The sequence below is a fragment of the Scyliorhinus torazame genome, chromosome 12 (assembly GCF_047496885.1).
Source record: "Scyliorhinus torazame isolate Kashiwa2021f chromosome 12, sScyTor2.1, whole genome shotgun sequence".
Taxonomy (NCBI): Eukaryota; Metazoa; Chordata; class Chondrichthyes; order Carcharhiniformes; family Scyliorhinidae; genus Scyliorhinus; species Scyliorhinus torazame.
In genome coordinates this window covers 37,093,905-37,117,010 of record NC_092718.1, presented here as the reverse complement: position 1 = coordinate 37,117,010, position 23,106 = coordinate 37,093,905, and the positions used below count along the sequence as shown (strand labels likewise).

The following is a 23,106-nucleotide window of genomic DNA, read 5'->3' as shown; positions in this document are numbered from 1 at the left end:
GGTTCATATTTGGAAGATGTTCAGATTTATGAGCACTTCGCACCTGATAATTTGTTCAATAAGTATTCTTGGTATCTTCCCATTTAGAACGTTAGAACAAAATTAATAATAATAATAATCGCTTATTGTCACAAGTAGGCTTCAATGAAGTTACTGTGAAAAGCCCCTAGTCGCCACATTCCGGCGCCTGTTCGGGGAGGCCGGTACAGGAATTGAACTTGCGCTGCTGGCATTGTTCTGCATTGCAAGCCAACTATTTAGCCCACTGTGCGAAACCAGTCCCAATCCCAATGCTTGAAAAAAAGCCAGTTAATTTCTGCTCCCACTTCCCTCCCTTACTCTTTCTGGGTTCCAATTGTTAAAGTTACTGTAGTTTTTCTATTCGCTTAAGTAATTCTTAAGTTTTCTAGACTTAAAAAAAAATAAATCAAACACTCAACTTCCCTTGATTTCTCCGTGATCCGATCAACCGTTTGTTTTGAAGGTCGGAATGATTTTGGGTAACTTGGTCTCATTTTATCAGCCAGTGAAGGTCCACCACTCTGGATTGATATCATGTGACAGATGTAGTCAATTCAAATTTTGGTGCATTTTAAAACAAAGAACCTGCCAAAGTGGGACAAATGACCTCATTGGCAGTGTCATCATGTCAGATAAGACGAGTTACTGATGTAGGAAGAGTTAATTTTCTCCTTGTTTTGCTAATGTTGATTTTCCATATTGCTCATAGTGATTGTGGTACTGAAGCATAGCTCAGTGGTTCTCAGTGTGATCTGTGGGCAGGTCCAAAATGTGCGTTACTGACTTGCAATATTCCAGCTGATGTAATGCATTTTGGCAGGAAGAACATGGAGAGGGAATATAAAATGAGAGGTAAAATTCTTAAAGGGCGCAGGTGGCAGGGCAGGTGGAGAGAACAGTTAATAAACCAGATCATTTTCTGGGATGTATTAAGAGGGACATAGAGTAGGCGAGGAAGGAGGTTACGCTGAACTTATGCAAGAAACTTGTTGGACCTCAGCTGGAATATTTCTCATAGTTCTGAGCGCCACACTATAGGAACAATGGGCGGGATTCTCTCAGCCCGGGGCCGGGCCGGGGAATCCCCGCGACTGGCGCGAATCGCGCCACGCCGCCATTGATGCCGGCGTGGTTGGCGCAGTGCCGGTCGAGGGCCGCTCTACGCGGCCAGCCCGCCAATTCTCGGATGGGTCGAGCGGCTGTCGTGAAAACGCAGAGTCCCTCTGGCGCCCGCGGGACCGCGGCGTTGAAGAGTCAGGGTGCGGCCTGTGGGGAGGGGGAGGGTGTCCGACCCCGGGGGGGGGGGGGGTTGTCCGACCCCGGGGGGGGGGGGGGCTCCGATGTGGCCTGGCTTGCGATCGGGGCTCACCAATCGGCGGGCCAGACTCTCTGGCTGGGGGCCTCTGTAGTCCTGCGCCATGTTGCGTCGGGGCTGATGCGTTGAAGGAAGGCACTGCGCATGCCCGGATCCCGCGGCGCCAAGTTCGTGCCGGGATCAGCAGCTGGAGTAGCGTGGTCTGCTCCAATACCGTGCTGACCCCTTTTGCGGGCCAGAATTAGTCGTCGGGTCGACCCGTTCCACCGTCGTAAAACACAACGGCGTTTACGACGGCGTGGAGACACTGCCGCGGGATTAGAGAACCCAGCCCTATGTGAGCACATTGGAGAATGTGAAAAAAAGGTTTGCAATAATAATAACCTTTATTGACACAGGTAGGCTTACATTAGGGTTGCTGTGAAAAGCCCCTAGTCGCCACATTCCGGCGCCTGTTCTGGGTACACGGAGGGAGAATTCGGAATGTGCAAATTACCTAACAGCATGTCTTTAGGGACTTGTGGGAGGAAACCGAGCACCCGGAGGAAACCCACGCAGACAGGGGGAGGACGTGCAGATTCCGCATAGACAGTGACCCAAGCCGGGAATTGAACCTGGGACCCTGGCGGTGTGAAACTGCAGTGCTAAACACTCTGCTATTGTGTTGCCTATGGTTCCAGGGATTCCAGGCTGCCGAATGGTTCAGGGATAAGAAACTTCAGTTATGAAGATGGACTGGAGGAATTGAGACTATTCTCCTTGGAGTGAAGAAGGTGAAGAGAAGATTTGATAGATGTTCAAAATCATGAGGCTGAACAGAGCAGATAGGGGGAAACTGTTCCCCCTTGTAAAAGGATCAAGAACATGAGGATCCAGATTTAAACTGATTTGCAAACAAAACTAGTGTGATGTGAGAAAATAACTATTGGCACAGAGTGGCTGGGGTCTGGAGTGCACTACCTGGAAGTGTGTTGGAGGGGCATTCGAGAGGGCATTAGATGAAGTAATGTGCAGAGGGGTATGGAGGAAAAGGCAGGAGAATGGTACTAAGTCATGATGCTCGTTTGGAGAGCGAGTGCAGACATGATGGGTTAAATGGCCTCCTGATCTGTAACAATTCTGTGATTCATCAAAATAAGTGGCAATCTTCCCATTAATTCTGATGAGTATTTTTTGTGGTGGCAAGTGGGATCGGGCAGGACTGGTTTGTGATAGGTGGGGCAAAAAAAACCCCACCAATGTGGCCCATGGACTAGAAAGTTCAAGAATCCCAAACATCGCGAAACCTGTTTTGATTTTGACATTTTCTGCTGTTATTATCATGACTGTTTAGTCTTGATGCAGCGGGCTTTTATTCTGTCAATTTACTACAAACATGTAAGATAAGAATTCTCTGCACTCAGGAGAATATTGTAATTTCCACTAAGTTTACCGTAGATCATTTTAACTATCTTTGGCAAGATTTTTGTACATCAGCTATTGAGATAATTTAGTCAATTTCAAGCTAAATTGCTCTAGTTGATTATAGCTGCCTGCCTGACAGTATAAAGTCCCCAGTTTAATATGCCTGAGAAACCAGACTTTGTATTGGGCAATTTAAGGCAGGTCAAAAACCTGATTTAAAAAAAAAAAAAATGGCTTTCATCCATGGTAAAACCTGAGATTATAGAACTGAAATCATACCAGGTGCCAGGGAATCAATAAAGCTAGTTGTCAGAAGGCTTTCATAGTACTTCACTTTCTAAGGTGAACACTAAACATTTGAGTTGACACCCGTGGTCCATTTAGCAAGGCTATTTCTTCATGTAGCATTGCACAGATAAAAATATTCAGCTGCCTCATGCAAATGTAACAGGAAACCAAAAGTCTTTAGAATTCATATTTCAAAGTTTATTTTTGATTAATGTGATCGCATCAAGTGATAAAACGTGATCCACTTTGCACATGGCAGTGTGTTAAGGCACAGGGAATTAATCATTTAGATTGCACAAGCATTAGGAGGTGCATCTGCTTAACAGGATCTACTGTAGTTAATCATGCTGGCAGTCACTCTGGACCTGTTTCACCATAGTCTCAATTCTCTCTTTATGTGGTTACGTGCTTCAGTGCCACCAACAAAATTAAACCCTTTCTTTGACGGCAACTTCACCTTCCTCTTTCTTCAACCCCCCGCACTCCTCCAAGTTCCCCGTAGAGGCTTAATGCTGGTTGGATTTGTACCGAACGTTAAATGAGATTGATCCAAACTATTGGTAAAGTTGGCTATTCAGAGAGACAGTACAACATATCTGCCAGATGATGGCACACCTGGCACCGCGGGGGTATGGGAGAAGACACTCGCTCCCGGTGTCTGCCAACGTGACAGTCACCTGAACCTTTACGCAACGGGGTCCTTCCAGGCACCGAGTGGCGACTTGTCCGGGATCTCACAGACCCCGGTGCACCGATGCATCCACGTTGTCATGGAGGCCCTATATGCCCAGACAGAACAATACATCCATTTTGATGTGGACCGAGCCCACCAGGATGCCCGGGCAGCAGAGTTCGCAGCCATCGCCGGGATGCCTTGGGCCCAGGGGGGCATCTGCAGATAACTGGTTTCCCCCCCCCCCCCCCCCCGACGCAGAGACCCGCTACAACAACAGCCATACGACGGCCAGGGGTGTGATAGAGCGGTGCTACGGCCTCCTGAAGATGTGGGTCAGGTGCCTGGACCGCTCTGGAGGGGCCCTGCAGTATGATGCTGGGAGGTCGCCCGCATTGTGGTGGCTTGCTGCATCCTTCACAACATCGCACAGCAGAGGGACAAAGTGCTGGAGGAGGTTGATGGATAGGCCTCGTCCAAAGAGCAGGATGCGGGGAAGGGGAGTATGGGCAGGACATGGGCACGGGAGGCCGCAAAACGTGTATGCCAGGGCCAAAGCGCACAGGACACTCTGATCACCTCCAGGTTCACCAACTATGAGGGAGGGGGGCTGGCCAGGGGCACCGACACCACATCCCAACCTCACTCCCCCCTCACTTTCCACCCCGGCCTTCCCCCACCTGCACCCCCTACATGATACATACCTGCAGCACTATGGGGTGGGGGCCCTGGGTTGGCAGTAACAGCGAGTATGAGTCATGGGATGGAGGGTGATGACAACCCTCACTGCAATGGGCCCTAGTGCTCCGCATCGTATGACAAAACTTGACCCATGCCCATGGTTGCACCGTCCACCTGGGTAATCCGTGCATGCGAGCTGGCCATTCTATCGCACGATCACACCGAATCCCTGGGGTGGTGGTGGTGGGGACAGTCGGTGGAGCGGGGGGGGCAGGGGGATGGAGGATGGTGTGGAGCACAGGCCACTCACTGGTCCTGCACCATTCCCCACCCCCCGGCCAGTCCAGGTAGGCCCATCCTTCACACCCATCAGACAGAGTGCCGGGGCAGGTTGCAACGGTGGAATCAAATGTATTGTGAACAAATATTTACAGATCTGTGCACTAGTCCCTATGGCTAAACTGTGCCCTGCACCCGTGACAACTTAACTAGTGTCTAACTTTCTAGCCTTACGGGCCGTGACGCTGCACTTAAATGGTTCCCCAGACGGCACAGCAGGTGTGGAGGTGGCCTGCTGTGACTCCTGACCTGCAACGAGGGTCCCTTTGGCGCGTGTCTTCTGGGGCGACCTGGCCTGGATGGGCTCGGCTGCTGTTCAGGTGTCCCAGGTGGTGTGGTGCCGCCTTGTTCTGCCCGCTACTCACCAGATGCACCAGGGACAGGAGGGGGTGGGGGAGAGTCCGAGGTGCTGTGGTGTTCCGGCACCTCCCCTGCGGGAGTCACTAGCATGGGCCCCAGCACCTCCTCCTCTCTCAGGGTGCTGATGACCCCCGGGTTACACTATGGAACGGGGGTACGAGCGGAGCCATCCCCTGAGCCTGCCCCGCCACCTGGCGCTGCCAGTCCTAGAGGCACGTTCTGGTCTTGGCCAGGGTCTGCATGCTCATGGCTATGGAGCAGAGGGAGTGGATTATCTCCATCTGGTACTGTGCCACATCATGCTGCAACTGTGCCACCACCTCCTTGATCTGTGTCACATCAGCCAGTGACTGCGCCATCTCCCTCTGGGACTGGGCCACCTGCCTCAGTGTCTGCGCCATGCTGGCCAGCACCTGGGCAATGCCGCCGACGTTCCCAGCCATGGCCTGCTGTGAGTGAGCCAAGCTGAGGGGCGCCGCTGCAATGTCCAGGTGGCTCTGGCAAATTGTTGCCTGTGAGGTGGCAGCCCTGTCCTGGACCTCAGCCAGCGCCTTACCAGAATGCCCCAAGCCTTGGACATGCTGAAACCGTCGGCCCCAATGCCTGCCATCCGACTGTCCAGCCCCTCGGGTGCTCCTACCTCTACCTGCTGTACCGGATCAGCTGTCAGGTGCACACCAGATAATGTCCCAGGAGCCTCTTCACTAAAGTGGCCAACCGAGGTGAGTGTCTTTGGGATGGTGGAGAGTGTTGGAGATAGCTGTGACTGAAATTCACTGCCAACCTCCAACCCGAGCTCCAGGGTGCCCTGAGTCTCTGGCGGAGGGCCGGTGTCTGAGCTGCTCTCCTCGTCACTGCTCGCCTGACTGGGGGGCATCGGCTCTGGCATTGGCTGGGGGCGGGGTCCACCAGATGGACCCACCCCATCTCCGGCAGGTCCTGCAAGACACCAGATGCATGATTAGACCGCGGGCTGGAGTGGGGGGGGGGGGGGGGGGGGGGGGGAAGCGGGGGTGGTAGGGGCGGGGGTTGGTGGTGGAGGGTGAGGATGGTGTTGTAGTGTGGGGTGAGGTAGGGTTATCGACACACGTGTCATGGGAAACCGCAACTCAGTGGGGTCTCACTTCCTTGCCCGTGGCTGCACTCCACCTTGGCGACCTCCCTTTCCTCTGGGCCGCCGGCCACATCCAGTGCCTTCTGCTCAGCCCTGGTGAGGGGCTGCAGGTCTGATGATCCCCTCCGGTCTTCTCCTGCTCCCGGCGATTGTGCGCGGCCTCCTCCTTCGGGGTGGGGGGGCGGGGGGAACACATACAACAACAGTGTTAGACGGTCTGACGCATGCAGCCCAGGGGTGGATAGCTGGTGGCCTCAGTGGCCAGGGCTCCCGGCCATGGTGGCTGATATGGCTGGCATAATAATAATAATAATCGCTTATTGTCACAAGTAGGCTTCAATAAAGTTACTGTGAAAAGCCCCTAGTCGCCAAATTCCGGCACCTGTTTGGGGAGGCCGGTACGGGAATTGAACCCGCGCTGCTGGTCTTGTTCTGCATTACAAGCCAGCTGTTTAGCCCACTGCTAAACCAGTCCCTGCATATGCAACCAGCATATGGGGCATTGTGGGGATTCCATCCTCCCCCGGGGGGAGGTGGGGGCGGATTACAGGTGTATGGGGGGGGGTGGGGTCAGTGAAAGGTGCACAGTGCAAGGTGCACAGTGCTGCCTACTCACCCTGGCCTCACTGAGGTGGTTGTGAATTTTTTTCTGGCACTGCATGCCGGTACAGGCGATGTTGCCCACGCCGCTGACTGCCTCTGCCACCTGCACCCAGGCATGACAGACGGCGGCGTCTGGCAGCCTCCTTCCCGGGCCGGTGTGCAGAGCCATCCGCCGCTCCTCCACTGTGTCCAGGAGGGTTTCCAGTTCCGCGTCCGTGAACCGTGGCGCTGCTCTCCTTCCAGCCATGTTGTTGGCTGGGATGGTGTGTGTGTGAGGGGAGAATCATTTATGTGCAGCTGCAGCTTGTCAACCTCCTGAGTGTCAATCACAGACCTGGCGAATCTGGCACGGTTTTTCATTTGAGTTGATTGTGTTCCACGGGGCGCCGGTGCTAGCCCATTAATAGTAGCGAAATCGGTGCAGGTGTGGCGCCAATTTTTCTGTCGCGAAAGTCCACGGCTTCTCTGTTGGCATGAGCACTTCGTCTCAGAAACTGAGAATCTAGCCCTCCATTTCTGCATTTTAAAAGAAAACATCTGGGTCTGGAAAGAAAGCCTAAGACTTGTACTAACCAAGGCTGGTGGATTTACGGGGTCTGTTGCTTGAATCTGTAGTCAGCCAGACACAGGAAAATTACTGTACCCACAGGCAAGACAATCTTGTTAGCGTTTGGTCCATGCAATTAAATGCGAAGATTGCAATAATTGAGCTGCTCCAATGTCAGATTATAACAACGCTTTTGTTATAGCAGTTTAAGCGTGAAACCAAAAGACCGAACATGCAAATCACAGTTTTATTTCTTATTCTCTCTATTTTCTCTCAACTGACCTGGATTTTCTGGCCCTATCACGGCAGATGAGGTGAGTCAGCCAGAAGTCCATTGACATTGGTGGGGCAGAAGACCCCGCGGGCAGGGAGGACTGGAAAATCTCGACCCCGACATTTGTGAGCTGGCAAGTCCCCAAAACTGATGGACTTCATCTTGTAGTTTTGGAGAGCTAATGAGATAATAGATGCACTGTTTTAAATTTCCAAAATTCCCTAGACTCGAGGAAGGTTCCATTAGTTTGGAAAATAGTGAATGTAGCTCCTTTATTCAAAAAAGGAGTGAGACAGAAAGACAGTTAGCTTAACATCTGTTGTTGGGAGCATGGTAGAAGCCATTGTTAAAGATGTTATAGCAGGGCACTTGGAAAAAGTCAAAGCAATTGGGCATGATAACGTATAATTGAGTCAACGTGATTTTGTGAAAGGGAAATCATGTTAAACTAATTCATTGGAGTTATTTGAAGATGTAACGTGTGCTGTGGATAAAGGGGAACAGTGGATGTACTGTATTTAGAATTCCAGAAGGTATTTGATAAGGTGCCACAAGAAAGTTTATTGTGGAAAGTAAAAGCTTATGGTGTAGAGGATAACATATTGGCATGGATAGAAGATTGGCTAGCTAAAAGGAAACAGAGGTTATGTGTGAATGGATCTTTTTCTGGTTGGCAAGATGTAATGTGCAGTGTACCACAGGGATCAGTGCTGGGGCCTCAACATTTTTTAATTTCTATAAATGACAGAAGCAAGGAAACACCATGGGCGGGGTTCTGTGACCCCGGGTCGGAGAATCGCCAAGGGGGGGTGCGCGATTCACTCCAAATCGGCGCAGGCATGGTCAGCGTGGCACCGGAGCGGCCCCCCGGCGATTCTCTGCACGCGATGGGCCGAGTGGCTGCCAAGATAGGCCGAGTCCCGTTGGCGCCGTTCGCGTGTGGTCCTACCCGGCGGGACCTTGGTGTTCATCCTGCCGGGGTGGGTGCGGCCTGGTGGGGGGTAGGGGGGATCCGATCCTGGGAGGGCCTCCTCCGTGGCCTGGCCAGCACTTGTCCGAGATCTCCGAGGTAAAGGAGATATATCCTATGCCTCAGGTAATTCGGGAATCTGCACAGTAAAGTGATATTAACTATCTCGCTTTAATATGCAGATTTGCTAAAATGTGATCGCGCCCACAATGGGTGGGATTTGCATTGCAACATCTTGAGAGATCGTGCTAGATCTCACGAGGTGTTGCAAGCCGGATAGATCCCGACAGCGGGGTGTCCCCGCTTCTCACAGCCACTCTGCACTGCAGCGAAGCTGCCTTTTGGGCGCAGCGTGGCCGTAAAATCACACCCATTAACTTATTGGGCTCTTGGCCAGGGCCAGAATAGACTTCGTGTTTTTTTAAAAAAATGATGGTTTCCAACTCTGAGCGAAGCCAGCAGTTTTGAGAATTAAAACACAAAATGAAAGGTGTTAACTGATATAAAACCCCATTGATAAATATCTGGATATGAGTTGCTATTTCATGCAATTAAAATGGAAATTTACCTGATGTTTACGGGCCCAGCAAAATTTATTACCCGGAATCAAACAAATTTTTAATTTCTGTTTTAAAGATGATAGAATATTTTATTTTATTTGACTGTAACGATTCTCCATGACCCCATAATGTATAAATTTGGGTATTGATAAACATTCTAATAGATGATATGATGAGGTGACGGCTTTCTCTTGGAGATTTTTGTGTCTTTGCCTTATGAACCTTTGTAAGAGAACTGAATTTGACGGTGATTTATGAGTCTGTGAAGGTGATTTATGAATGTGAGACTCCAACAGACGATTAAAAAAGGAATTGGAACACCGATATGAGAATGCAGAAGTGGTTTGTAACTTGTGAATGAACTAATATACGGTAATAGTACATGGTGCAACTGCGCTAAAGAATGCAACTTGCTCAGCTACTTGACAAACTGCGCGACATGAAGCGATTAAAGCGATTAAGACAATATTTTTAAATGATCAAGGCACTAACACGTATTCCGTAGAGAGACTGACTAATTCCGTAGAGAGACTAACTAAGACAATTCGAGTTAAATTAGAGTAAAATGTTCGGTGGGTTACGGGGATAGGGTGGAGGTGTGGGCTTATGTAGGGTGCTCTTTCCAAGGGCCGGTGCAGACTCGATGGGCAGAATGGCCTCCTGCATTGTAAATTCTATGAAATGTATGAACTAAAACTAAAAGAACAAATGAAGGCTAGGGAGAAATAATACCGAATAAGTATTCACTACACAATGGATACAGGTGAAGGGAGGTGGAGGATCTTTTAAGTCTGCAATTATACTGCAATTATATGTTATCACTGCTTTTATATGCAATTTACTGCTTCAATTATATGTTATCTAAAAATTAGGCTTGCGAAGAGGAGCATCAAGGGAAGGTTTAGAAGAAGGTGAATTTTCAATCAGCTTTAAACAGGCATCTACTTCTAGGCACTTGCAGCTGGAGCTTGTTAATTAGTTAATTGGATTAGGCCAGTTTTTCAGAGGCTAGATTCACAGTATAAAAGTGATCCCCTACAGTGCAGACTTTGTTTGCACTGAGTGCTGAATTTGGTGCATTTGAGTGCGATAGTGAGAGTTTGGTGACCGAGGGAGTATAAGGCTTCATTTTTATCTAAAGTTTAGTTTTTCTTTTATTTAGTTAATTAACTTAAAAGTTGCTGTTTGGTTTAGAAGAAGGTGAATTTTCAATAAGCTTTAAATCGGCTTCTACTTTTAGGCACTTGCAGCTGGAGCTTGTTAATTAGTTAATTGGATTAGGCCAGGTTTTCAGAGGCTAGATTCACAGTATAAAAGTGATCCCCTACAGTGCAGACTTTGTTTGCTCTGAGTGCTGAATTTGGTGCTTTTTGAGTGCGATAGTGAGAGTTTGGTGACCGAGGGAGTTAGGTGAGGAGGGAGTAAGGTGCTCCTTTCATTTTGTTTCCGACATTTCCGCAAAGAGTGCGAAGAGAGCCAGGAATTTACAGAAAGTGTAGCTGACTGGGAGCAGAGTCGGAGATCTAGTTAGTCCACACAGCAGCTATATTCTGTAAGGTAAGAGGGGATGGAGGCTAGGCCAGTTACATGCTCCTCCTGTAGGATGTGGGTGGTGAGGGATACCACCGGTGTCCCCACTGACTATACCTGCGGGAAGTGCACCCAACTTCAGCTCCTCAAAGACCGCGTTAGGGAACTGGAGCTGAGGCTGGATGAACTTCGGATCATCCGGGAGGCAGAGGGGGTGATTGAGAAGAGTTACAGGGAGGTAACCACACCCAAGGTACAGGACAAGAATAGCTGGGTTACAGTCGGGGGGAAAAAAACAAACAGGCAGACAGTGCAGGGATCCCTCGTGGCCGTTCCCCTTCAAAACAAGTATACCATTTTGGATGCTGTTGGGGGGGATGACCTACCGGGGGAAGGCCCTAGCGGTCAGGTCTCTGGCACAGAGTCTGGCTCTGGGGCTCAGAAGGGAAGGGGGGAGAATAGAAAAGCAATAGTTGTAGGAGATTCAATGGTTAGGGGAATAGATAGGAGATTCTGTGGTCGCGAGCGAGACTCCCGGAAGGTATGTTGCCTCCCGGGTGCCAGGGCCAGGGATGTCTCGGATCGTGTCTTCAGGATCCTTAAGGGGGAGGGTGAGCAGCCAGAAGTCGTGGTGCACATTGGTACCAACGACGTAGGTAGGAAAAGGGGTGTGGAGGTAATAAACTAGTTTAGGGAGTTAGGCTGGAAGTTAAAAGCCAGGACAGACAGAGTTGTCATCTCTGGTTTGTTGCCGGTGCCACGTGATAGCGAGGCTAGGAATAGGGAGAGAGTGCAGTTGAACACGTGGCTGCAGGAATGGTGTAGGAGGGAGGGCTTCAGGTATTTGGATAATTGGAGCGCATTCTGGGGAAGGTGGGACCTGTACAAGCAGGACGGGTTGCATCTGAACCAGAGGGGCACCAATATCCTGGGAGGGAGGTTTGCTAGTACTCTTCGGGAGGGTTTAAACTAATTTGGCAGGGGAATGGGAACCGGATTTGTAGTCCAGCAACTAAGGTAGCCGATATTCAGGACGCCAAAGCATGTAATGAGGCAGTGGGGAAGGGAACACTGACAAAGGAGAGTATTTGCAGGCACGGAGATGGGTTGAAGTGTGTATACTTCAACGCAAGAAGCATCAGGAATAAGGTGGGTGAACTTAAGGCATGGATCGGTACTTGGGACTACGATGTGGTGGCCATCACGGAAACTTGGATAGAAGAGGGGCAGACATGGTTGTTGAAGGTCCCTGGTTATAGCTGTTTCAATAAGATTAGGGAGGGTGGTAAAAGAGGTGGGGGGGGGGGGGGTGGCATTATTAATTAGAGATAGTATAACAGCTGCAGAAAGGCAGTTCGAGGAGTATCACCCTATTGAGGTAGTATGGGTTGAAGTCAGAAATAGGAAAGGAGCAGTCACCTTGTTAGGAGTTTTCTATAGGCCTCCCAATAGTAACAGAGATGTGGAGGAACAGATTGGGAAACAGATTTTGGAAAGGTGCAGAAGTCATAGGGTAGTAGTCATAGGCGACTTTAACTTCCCAAATATTGAGTGGAAACTCTTTAGATCAAATAGTTTGGATGGGGTGGTGTTTGTGCAGTGTGTCCAGGAAGCTTTTCTAACACAGTATGTAGATTGTCCGACCAGAGGAGGGGCAATATTGGATTTAGTACTGGGTAATGAACCAGGGCAAGTGATAGATTTGTTAGTGGGGGAGCATTTTGGAGATGGTGACCACAATTCTGTGACTTTCACTTTAGTAATGGAGAGGGATAGGTACGTGCAACAGGGCAAGGTTTACAATTGGGGGAAGGGTAAATACGATGTTGTCAGACAAGAATTGAAGTGCATAAGTTGGGAACATAGGCTGGCAGGGAAGGACACAAGTGAAATGTGGAACTTGTTCAAGGAACAGGTGCTACGTGTCCTTGATATGTATGTCCCTGTCAGGCAGGGAAGAGATGGTCGAGTGAGGGAACCATGGTTGACAAGAGAGGTTGAATGTCTTGTTAAGAGGAAAAAGGTGACTTATGTAAGGCTGAGGAAACAAGGTTCAGACAGGGCATTGGAGGGATACAAGATAGCCAGGAGGGAACTGAAGAAAGGGATTAGGAGAGCTAAGAGAGGGCATGAACAATCTTTGGCGGGTAGGATCAAGGAAAACCCCAAGGCCTTTTACACATATGTGAGAAATATGAGAATGACTAGAGCGAGGGTAGGTCCAATCAAGGACAGTAGCGGGAGATTGTGTATTGAGTCTGAAGAGGTAGGAGAGGTCTTGAATGAGTACTTTTCTTCTGTATTTACAAATGAGAGGGGCGATATTGTTGGAGAGGACAGTGTGAAACAGATTGGTAAGCTCGAGGAAATACTTGTTAGGAAGGAAGATGTGTTGGGCATTTTGAAAAACTTGAGGATAGACAAGTCCCCCGGGCCTGACGGGATATATCCAAGGATTCTATGGGAAGCAAGAGATGAAATTGCAGAGCCGTTGGCAATTATCTTTTCATCCTCTCTGTCAACAGGGGTGGTACCAGGGGATTGGAGAGTGGCGAATGTCGTGCCCCTGTTCAAAAAAGGAACTAGGGATAACCCTGGGAATTACAGGCCAGTTAGTCTTACTTCGGTGGTAGGCAAAGTAATGGAAAGGGTACTGAAGGATAGGATTTCTGAGCATCTGGAAAGACACTGCTTGATTAGGGATAGTCAGCACGGATTTGTGAGGGTAAGGTCTTGCCTTACAAATCTTATTGAATTCTTTGAGGAGGTGACCAAGCATGTGGATGAAGGTAAAGCAGTGGATGTAGTGTACATGGATTTTAGTAAGGCATTTGATAAAGTTCCCCATGGTAGGCTTATGCAGAAAGTAAGGAGGCATGGGATAGTGGGAAATTTGGCCAGTTGGATAACAAACTGGCTAACCGATAGAAGTCAGAGAGTGGTGGTGGATGGCAAATATTCAGCCTGGATCCCAGTTACCAGTGGCGTACCGCAGGGATCAGTTTTGGGTCCTCTGCTGTTTGTGATTTTCATTAATGACTTGGATGAGGGAGTTGAAGGGTGGGTCAGTAAATTTGCAGACGATACAAAGATTGGTGGAGTTGTGGATAGTAAGGAGGGCTGTTGTCGGCTGCAAAGAGACATAGATAGGATGCAGAGCTGGGCTGAGAAGTGGCAGATGGAGTTTAACCCTGAAAAGTGTGAGGTTGTCCGTTTTGGAAGGACAAATATGAATGCGGAATACAGGGTTAACGGTAGAGTTCTTGGCAATGTGGAGGAGCAGAGAGATCTTGGGGTCTATGTTCATACATCTTTGAAAGTTGCCACTCAAGTGGATAGAGCTGTGAAGAAGGCCTATGGTGTGCTAGAGTTCATTAACAGAGGGATTGAATTTAAGAGCCGTGAGGTGATGATGCAGCTGTACAAAACTTTGGTAAGGCCACATTTGGAGTACTGTGTACAGTTCTGGTCGCCTCATTTTAGGAAGGATGTGGAAGCTCTGGAAAAGGTGCAAAGAAGATTTACCAGGATGTTGCCTGGAATGGAGAGTAGGTCTTACGAGGAAAGGTTGAGGGTGCTAGGCCTTTTCTCATTAGAGCGGAGAAGGATGAGGGGCGACTTGATAGAGGTTTATAAGATGATCAGGGGAATAGATAGAGTAGACAGTCAGAGACTTTTTCCCCAGGTGGAACACACCATTACAAGGGGACATAAATTTAAGGTGAAAGGTGGAAGATATAGGAGGGATGTCAGAGGTAGGTTCTTTACCCAGAGAGTAGTGGGGGCATGGAATGCACTGCCTGTGGAAGTAGTTGAGTCGGAAACATTAGGGACCTTCAAGCAGCTATTGGATAGGTACATGGATTACGGTAAAATTATATAGTGTAGATTTATTTGTTCTTAAGGGCAGCACGGTAGCATTGTGGATAGCACAATTGCTTCACAGCTCCATGGTCCCAGGTTCGATTCCGGCTTGGGTCATTGGCTGTGCGGAGTCTGCACGTCCTCCCCGTGTCTGCGTGGGTTTCCTCCGGGTGCTCCGGTTTCCTCCCACAGTCCAAAGATGTGCGGGTTAGGTGAATTGGCCAATGATAAATTGCCCTTAATGTCCAAATTGCCCTTGGTGTTGGGTGGAGGTGTTGAGTTTGGGTAGGGTGCTCTTTTCAAGAGCCGGTGCAGACTCAAAGGGCCGAATGGCCTCCTTCTGCACTGTAAATTCAATGATAATCTATGATTAATCTAGGACAAAGGTTCGGCACAACATCGTGGGCCGAAGGGCCTGTTCTGTGCTGTATTTTCTATGTTCTATGTTCTATGAAGTTGGCTACCTTTGGCTAGGCCAAGAGCCAAAAGGGGGACTCTTAGGGGAAATGAATCAATTTAGTAGACCCTGACTTTTAGAATAAAAATCACTTGCTAGTGTTATGGGCCAGGGTTTGGAGAACCCCAAAGTGTATCATGGAGTTCACCTGACCCACAACTTTCAATAGATTGTGGTATGGGGAGCACATGGCCTACTCTACAGGTGTGGTACAGCAGAAATGGAAAAATATTTTTTAATGCAAAACAATGTTTATTCTACGAACTCAAGTTAACCTTTTTGAAACAAACGGTGAACATCTTAGCAACCATTAATTCAAATACAACCCCCAAAGAATATAACACTAAGTAATCCGTAAGCTGTCCTTTTAACATCCAGAAGACTTTTTAAAAAAAAAAACTTTAAACAGAAGCACATTAGGGTTACATTCACGACTGAGAACATTTATAATTCTGAATTCACCAAATGATCAAGAGATAGTCTTTTGATGGCAGAGAGAACAGCAGTACACCTGCTTGGTCTGGCTTCAGCTCCAACACTGAAAATGAAACTATAACACACCCTGCAGCAAACAGCCTAAAACAAAAGTAAAAAGCTGACACAGCCCAGCTCCACCCACTCTCTGACATCACTGCAGTAGTAAACACCCATTTCTTAAAGGTACTCTCACTACAGATATTTATATACACACCCATTTATAAACACCCATTTCTTAAAGGTACTCCCACATGACACTAGTCAAATGCTTATAGCCCAGTGAACACCCCAAGGAGTTGAAATCTTCAGAACTCGCCAGCAAGGTTGTTTACTGTATTAGAGTGCTCTCCCTGAGAGTTCTGTATTACAGGAGAGCGCTGCTTCAGAGGTTTCTCTGGGGTAGTGCTCTCCATGCTTGAATTATGAGTAAACAATTGTAACCTGTACCCGAGTCTCCTGTGGTTAGTTTGTAGAAGTTCATCACAGCAAAACCAATACCTGGTTTGGGTAGGTTGTCTTATGATGAAAGATTGGGCAGGCTGGGCTTGTACCCACTGGAGTACAAAAGAGTCAGAGGCAGCTTGATTGAAACATACAAGATCCTGAGGGTCTTGACAGTGTTGATGTGGAAAGGATGTTTTCTCTTGTGGAAGAATCTAGAACTAGTGGCCACTCTTTAAAAATAAGCGGTGGCCCATTTAGGACAGAGCTGAGGAGAATTATTTTATCTGAGGGTTGTGAGTCATTTGAATTATCTTCCTCAAAAGGTGGAGGAAGCAAAGTCTTTGAATATTTTTAAGGCAGAGGTAGATTCTTGATAAGAAAGGGGGTGAAAGGCTATCAGGCATGGGCAGGAATGTGGAGTTGAGGTTGCAATCGATCGGCATGATCTTATTGAATGGCAATGTTGGCTCGAAGGGCCGAGTGGCCTACTCCTCCTAATTCATATGTTCATACGTCATTCTTTTTTCATACCATTTTATTTAACTTTACTGTTCATTGTTTTTAATCTAACCTAACATACCTTTTTGTGATCCTTTTTGCCCATGAAAATATTTCACCTACCATTATCTCATACTGTGCTGCCAAACATATTGGAAGTAGAGATAACATTTTTATTGACTGACAAATTGTTTTAAGGGAATTATTTTAGCCATTTGAGCGTCTGCATTTGAAGATCAACATAGTAATATCTCTAATGCAATCAAGTCAAAACAGGAAGAGGATCTGCAAATGAGCTCGCTCATCAGTGACCTACAGACCTAATAATGCAAGGACAATTATTCTTGTCTCAGAAATCTGAAGTGGAACAGTTTTTGTTACTTCTCCTTCCTTCTTACAGCCTTCATGGGATGTGGGTATCACTGGCACAGTTAGCATTAATTGCCCATTCCTAATTTCTCTTTATGCGGATGGCAGTGAGTTGTCTTATTGAACTGTTGCAGCCTGTGTGGTGCAGGCACAGAAATCGAGCTTTTAGGTTGGGAATTCCCAGCGATGATAAGCAACGGTGATGTATTTCCAGATTAGGATGGTGTGCAACTTGGAGTGGAACCTGTAGGTGGTGGTATTCTCATGTGCCTTCTGTCCTTATCCTTCTTGACGGTAGAGGATCCGTCAAGGTTGGAAGATGTTGTTGAAGAAGCAAGTTGCTGCAGTGCATCTTGCTTCTGTGGTTAAAACAGTTGCACAGTTCTGTGTTTCGCACAGTTGTTTCACAACTCCAGCATCCCAGGTTTGATTCCCGGCTTGGGTCACTGTCTGTGTGGAGTCTCCACGTTCTCCCTGTGTCTGCATGGGTTTCCTCTGGGTGCTCCGGTTTCCCCTCTCAGTCCAAAGATGTGTAGGTTAGGTGGATTGGCCATGCTAAATTGCCCTTGGTGTCTAAAAAAAAAAGGTGATGTTATTGTGTTACGGGGATAGGGTGGAGGTGTGGGCTTAGGTAGGGCGCTCTTTCCAAGGGCCAGTGCAGACTCGATGGGCCGAATGACCTCCTTCAGCACTGTAAATTCTATGATTCTATGATCTTGTAGATGATACACACTGCAGCCAGGGTAAAGTGTTGGATGCTTGGGGCCAGATTCATGAATGATGATGTCACTGGAAGACTTTCTTCCTCTTTCCTTTTAGGTGAAATTGATGAGAAACTCAATCCAGGGAAAACCTGAGGTATAAATTTTCAGGCTGTGGCTCTCAAGTAGGTTGACTGAGTACATTAAAGTTGTGCCACTGTTAGAACAACATGCTTGACACCCAACTCTTAAAAATCATTGCCAACAATATTTTACCTTGAATCTCAAGATTGCATTTGTAATAGGTCTACAAATGGTATTTATTTATGTAATTAATTAATGTGAATATGCCAAAACCTTGAAAAGGAAATAAATGTCGGGAATTTGGGTATAAATCTAAGTGAAAAATAAATAGTTGGGCTCTCTAAATTTAAATGCTAAATTGCCCTAGGTGGGATTATGGGGACAGGGTGGGGATTGGACCTAGGTAGGGTGCTCTTTCAGAGGTTTGGTGCAGGCTTGATGGGCCGAATGGTCTCCTGCACAATAATTGCTTAAATTTGGTGCAGTTGGGCGGTACGTGGCACAGTGATTAGCACTGCTACCTATGGTGCTGAGGACCCGGGTTCAAACCCCGGCCCTGCGTCACTGTCCGTGTGGAGTTTGTACATTCTCCCCGTGTCTGCGTGGGTTTCACCCCCACAACCCAAAAGATGTGCAGGTTAGGTGGATTGACCACGCTAAATTGCCCCTTAATTGGAAAAAAATAATTGGGCACTCTAAATTTTAAAAATAAATTGGTGCAGTAAGGTTTAAATATATTATTGTTGTTTTCATCATATTCATGGAATCCCTACAGTGCAGAAAGAGGCCATTCGGCCCATCAGGTCTGCACTGGCCCTTGCTCTGATAGAGCACCCTACCTATCCCCCACTCCATGGGTATTCAAACTCTCATATCTATGTTGATGTTGTTCTCTTAACCTTTAATGCTCTTAAATGCAAAATTGTATCACTTATTTTTTATGTTAATTATTCTACATCTAGTGTTCTATAAAACCATGCATTCAAAACAATTGCCCCTGGCTTGAAAATGTAAAATCTCTGCCATTTGCCCTCTTTAAAATTCCTAATGTATCTTATCGGCACTAGTTACATTTAGATTACGTGGTACAGGAGCAGAATCATGAAGATAAATGTAGGATAGTGCATCAGTAGCAGTCATTACAGTGCAACAAAATCAAATAGTGGGTGGCCTTATCTTTTGGAAATTATCTAAGGAATCTGCTGCTGCAGAGAGTAGTTTATCTCCACAAAGTCGGTGATCATTGTCACTGGAAAACAGACTTGGCTGGGACACAAATAAGACATAGAAGAAAACAACATAGAAATGCATTTTAAGATATTTAGAGAGTAATCATTGTATTTCAAAATTGACCAACCTAAACCTATCACAAATAATGACCCAGATTTTACGGTTAGCGGCAAAGCTCACTGCTGACCTCAAAAAGAGCTTCTCACAAAGATCTAGTGATTTCTGTTATGCATTTCCCCTGTCGTGTTGGGTGTTCCGATACACACATGATCCAACACGGTTGTAGATGGTACAACTCTGTTTTATTGTCTTAAACAATAATAACTAATAACTGCTGGCTGAGGTTCGTGCTTCACCAGCTAACCTGTGGACCCAGCCCTTTCACTATCTTGGTGAGGCACTCAGCACATGGTGCATGTCTGAGTGGCACGCTGTGAGCTTCTGTGCTCTGAGCTATCTCCTGGTAGAATGAACGGGAACTGTGGTGTTCCCTGTTTTATAGTGCGTGTGCTCTCACTGGTGATTGGCTGCGATGTGTGTGTGTTTTGGTTGGTCCAACTACCTGTCCATCAGTATGTGTGATTGCACCATGATATGCTAATGTGGATATCATGACATCCCCTTCCTTAAATCGGTTTGAATTTGGTAGACAATCAAGACAACCTGAAACAGCAGAGCCATCAAACCAAGCATATTGAAGCATTCACATAGACAGCAACCAGGAAATAAATACACTGATATTCCTCCACTTTCAATTAAATTTTTACAGAGAACAATGGTAATTATAAATTCAGTATGTCATTCATACCCCACTTCTCATTCAACAAGATGTTACTTTTGCAAGGGTTTTTACGGTGAGACTAACAGAGCAAAAGTGCTTGTTCTCATCAGTATAGTGATTTCTGTTTGATTACAGTCTTCAGGGACTTCAACAGTGCAACCTATGCAGAAGTGTGGAATCATTCACAGCAACCACTGGATTTCCACATTCAACTGCACATATGCAGACTCCAGAGCTTGCTACCAGTTTCAGGGGAGTAATTATGACAAATGTTGACTGTGTCACTGTCCATACGACTCCAAACTCTGGGTCAATAGAAGATTCTCTCACTCTTGGAAGTAAATAGGTGAATTCTTTCACCAGCCTTTCATCTGTGTTAAGGTACCGGCTTCTGGCTGTTGAATGTGAACTTTAAAAAATAAACTATTTTATGGACTGGTTAGAATCTAAATTGTGCACAAGTAAAAGATGAAGTTCATTCATTCTGGAATGCATTACACATTGATCAAATAACACATTGTTATGAGGGATACAGCATGGTAATAAACACTAACTAGTGCTAGAAAAGGACTATGACTACATCTTGTTATTAATCTTGTTATTTCTCAGCCTATTTTCCAAATCTGCCTTCGCTCCTTTACACCTGATTAGCTGGCTCTTCATTGCAGCTCCCTTGCATCCTGCAGCCCCCCCCCCCCCCAACAATCAGCCCCACCACCCCCAGCAATTAGGAAGTGGATTGAGACTGCCCAACACGTTTCATACATGTGTATGTTTCAATTTTTGGTGAATTCCTAACACAACATCACTGTGTTCTCTTCTAGTTTTCTTTCAAAATCAGCTATGGAAATTATTTAACTTGTGTGGAAAAACCAGATACAGGACTTTGAATACTTTACTGAAAAATAAAATAATCACTGAGCTGGGTGTGGACTGATCAGTAGCTTTTCTTTATTTTTTCATGGACTGTGAGCATTGCCGGTAAGGCCAGCAATTGTTTGCATCACTAATTGCCTTCGAGAAGGTGGTGGTGAGATGTCCTGAATCACTGCCACCTGCCTGATGTAGGTAGACCCGCAGTGCTGTTTAAAAGGGAATTTCAGGGTTTTGCCCCAGTGACAGTGAAGGAACAGTTCCAAGAGTGGTGTGTGGCTTGGAGGGGAACTTGCAGGAAGTGGGGATATTCTTTTATTGAAGCTATGATTCTTGTTTTATCAATTCCGGAAGATGATTTGTAGACCACATTTGTTTAATAATTCCTCACTATTTATAGGTGGAGCTTGCAGAGATCTGTGCAAAGTGTGAACGCTACATCGGCACTGAAGGTGGGGGTATGGACCAGTCTATTTCATTCCTGGCAGAAAAAGGAACGGTACGTAACTTTTGAATTCCAAGTTTGGGGGACACCACCATTTGCAATTCTGCACGTCAAATACTTATTTTGTTCCACATATCAGTTAATTTCACATTAAAAAGAGGAAACATAGCACAATTTTAGAAAACAGAAAATCCAACATGTAATGTGCTTTGCTGTTAAGCTAACTGATTTCTCTCCATTGCATCCTAAAATCCTCAAGGAAACGAGGGGGGACATAAGCCGCACTTACAGTTCTTACATTACATCTTGGGACTGGACTAGAACAAAGAACAAAGAAAAGTACAGCACAGCACAGGAACAGGCCCTTCGGCCCTCCAAGCCCGTACCGACCATGCTGCCCAACTAAACTACAATCTTCTACACTTCCTGGGTCCGTATCCCTCTATTCCCATCCTATTCATGCATTTGTCAAGATGCCCCTGAAATGTCACTATCGTCCCTGCTTCCACCACCTCCTCCGGTAGCGAGGTCCAGGCACCCACTACCCTCTGCGTAAAAAACTTGCCTCGTACATCTACTCTAAACCTTGCCCCTCTCACCTTAAACCTATGCCCCCTAGTAATTGACCCCTCTACCCTGGGGAAAAGCCTCTGACTATCCACTCTGTCCATGCCCCTCATAATTTTGTAGACCTCTATCAGGTCGCCCCTCAACCTCCGTCGTTCCAATGAGAACAAACTGAGTTTATTCAACCGCTCCTCATAGCTAATGCCCTCCATACCAGGCAACATTCTGGTAAATCTCTTCTGCACCCTCTCTAAAACCTCCACATCCTTCTGGTAGTGTGGTGACCAGAATTGAACACTATACTCCAAGTGTGGTCTAACTAAGGTTCTATACAGCTGCAACATGACTTGCCAATTCTTATACTCAATGCCCCAGCCAATGAAGGCAAGCATGCCGTATGCCTTCTTGACTACCTTCTCCACCTGTGTTGCCCCTTTCAGTGACCTGTGGACCTGTACACCTAGATCTCTCTGGCTTTCAATACTCTTGAGGGTTCTACCATTCACTGTATATTCCCTAGCTGCATTAGACCTTCCAAAATGCATTACCTCACATTTGTCCGGATTAAACTCCATCTGCCATCTCTCCGCCCAAGTCTCCAAACAATCTAAATCCTGCTGTATCCTCTGACAGTCCTCATCGCTATCTGCGATTCCACCAACCTTTGTGTCGTCTGCAAATTTACTAATCAGATCAGTTACATTTTCCTCCAAATCATTTATATATACACGACAAACTGCAAAGGTCCCAGCACTGATCCCTGCGGAACACCACTAGTCACAGCCCTCCAATTAGAAAAGCATCCTTCCATTGCTACTCTCTGCCTTCTATGACCTAGCCAGTTCTGTATCCACCTTGCCAGCTCACCCCTGATTACGTGTGACTTCACCTTCTGTACTAGTCTACCATGAGGGACCTTGTCAAAGGTCTTACTGAAGTCCATATGTACTGCATCAATCATCTTTGTGACGTCTTCGAAAAACTCTATCAAGTTAGTGAGACACGACCTCCCCTTCACAAAACCATGCTGCCTCTCACTAATACGTCCATTTGCTTCCAAATGGGAGTAGATCCTGTCTCAAAGAATTCTCTCCAGTAATTTCCCTACCACTGAAGTAAGGCTCACTGGCCTGTAGTTCCCTGGATTATCCTTGCTACCCTTCTTAAACAGAGGAACAGCATTGGCTATTCTCCAGTCCTCCGGGACATCACCTGAAGACAGTGAGGATCCAAAGATTTCTGTCAAGGCCTCAGCAATTTCCTCTCCAGCCTCCTTCAGTATTCTGGGGTCGATCCCATCAGGCCCTGGGGACTTATCTACCTTAATATTTTTCAAGACGCCCAACACCTCGTCTTTTTGGATCTCAATGTGACCCAGGCTATCTACACACCCTTCTCCAGACTCAACATCTACCAATTCCTTCTCTTTGGTGAATACTGATGCAAAGTATTCATTTAGTACCTCGCCCATTTCCTCTGGCTCCACACATAGATTCCCATGCCTATCCTTCAGTGGGCCAACCCTTTCCCTGGCTACCCTCTTGCTTTTTATGTACGTGTAAAAAGCCTTGGGATTTTCCTTAACCCTATTTGCTAATGACTTTTCATGACCCCTTCTAGCCCTCCTGACACCTTGC

The 23,106-nt window shown here is 46.9% G+C and overlaps 1 protein-coding gene across 3 annotated transcripts in view; it reads left to right on the top strand.

Annotated features, from left to right (window-relative positions):
* The window catches only part of galk2 (galactokinase 2), a 206,237-nt gene that overhangs the window by 83,743 nt on the left and 99,388 nt on the right, over positions 1-23,106 (top strand). For all 3 annotated transcript variants that reach the window (XM_072470681.1, XM_072470683.1, XM_072470682.1), the window contains one exon: positions 20,858-20,956. In XM_072470681.1, coding sequence (XP_072326782.1) covers positions 20,858-20,956 — 99 coding nt within the window. The remainder of the gene's footprint in view (positions 1-20,857; positions 20,957-23,106) is intronic.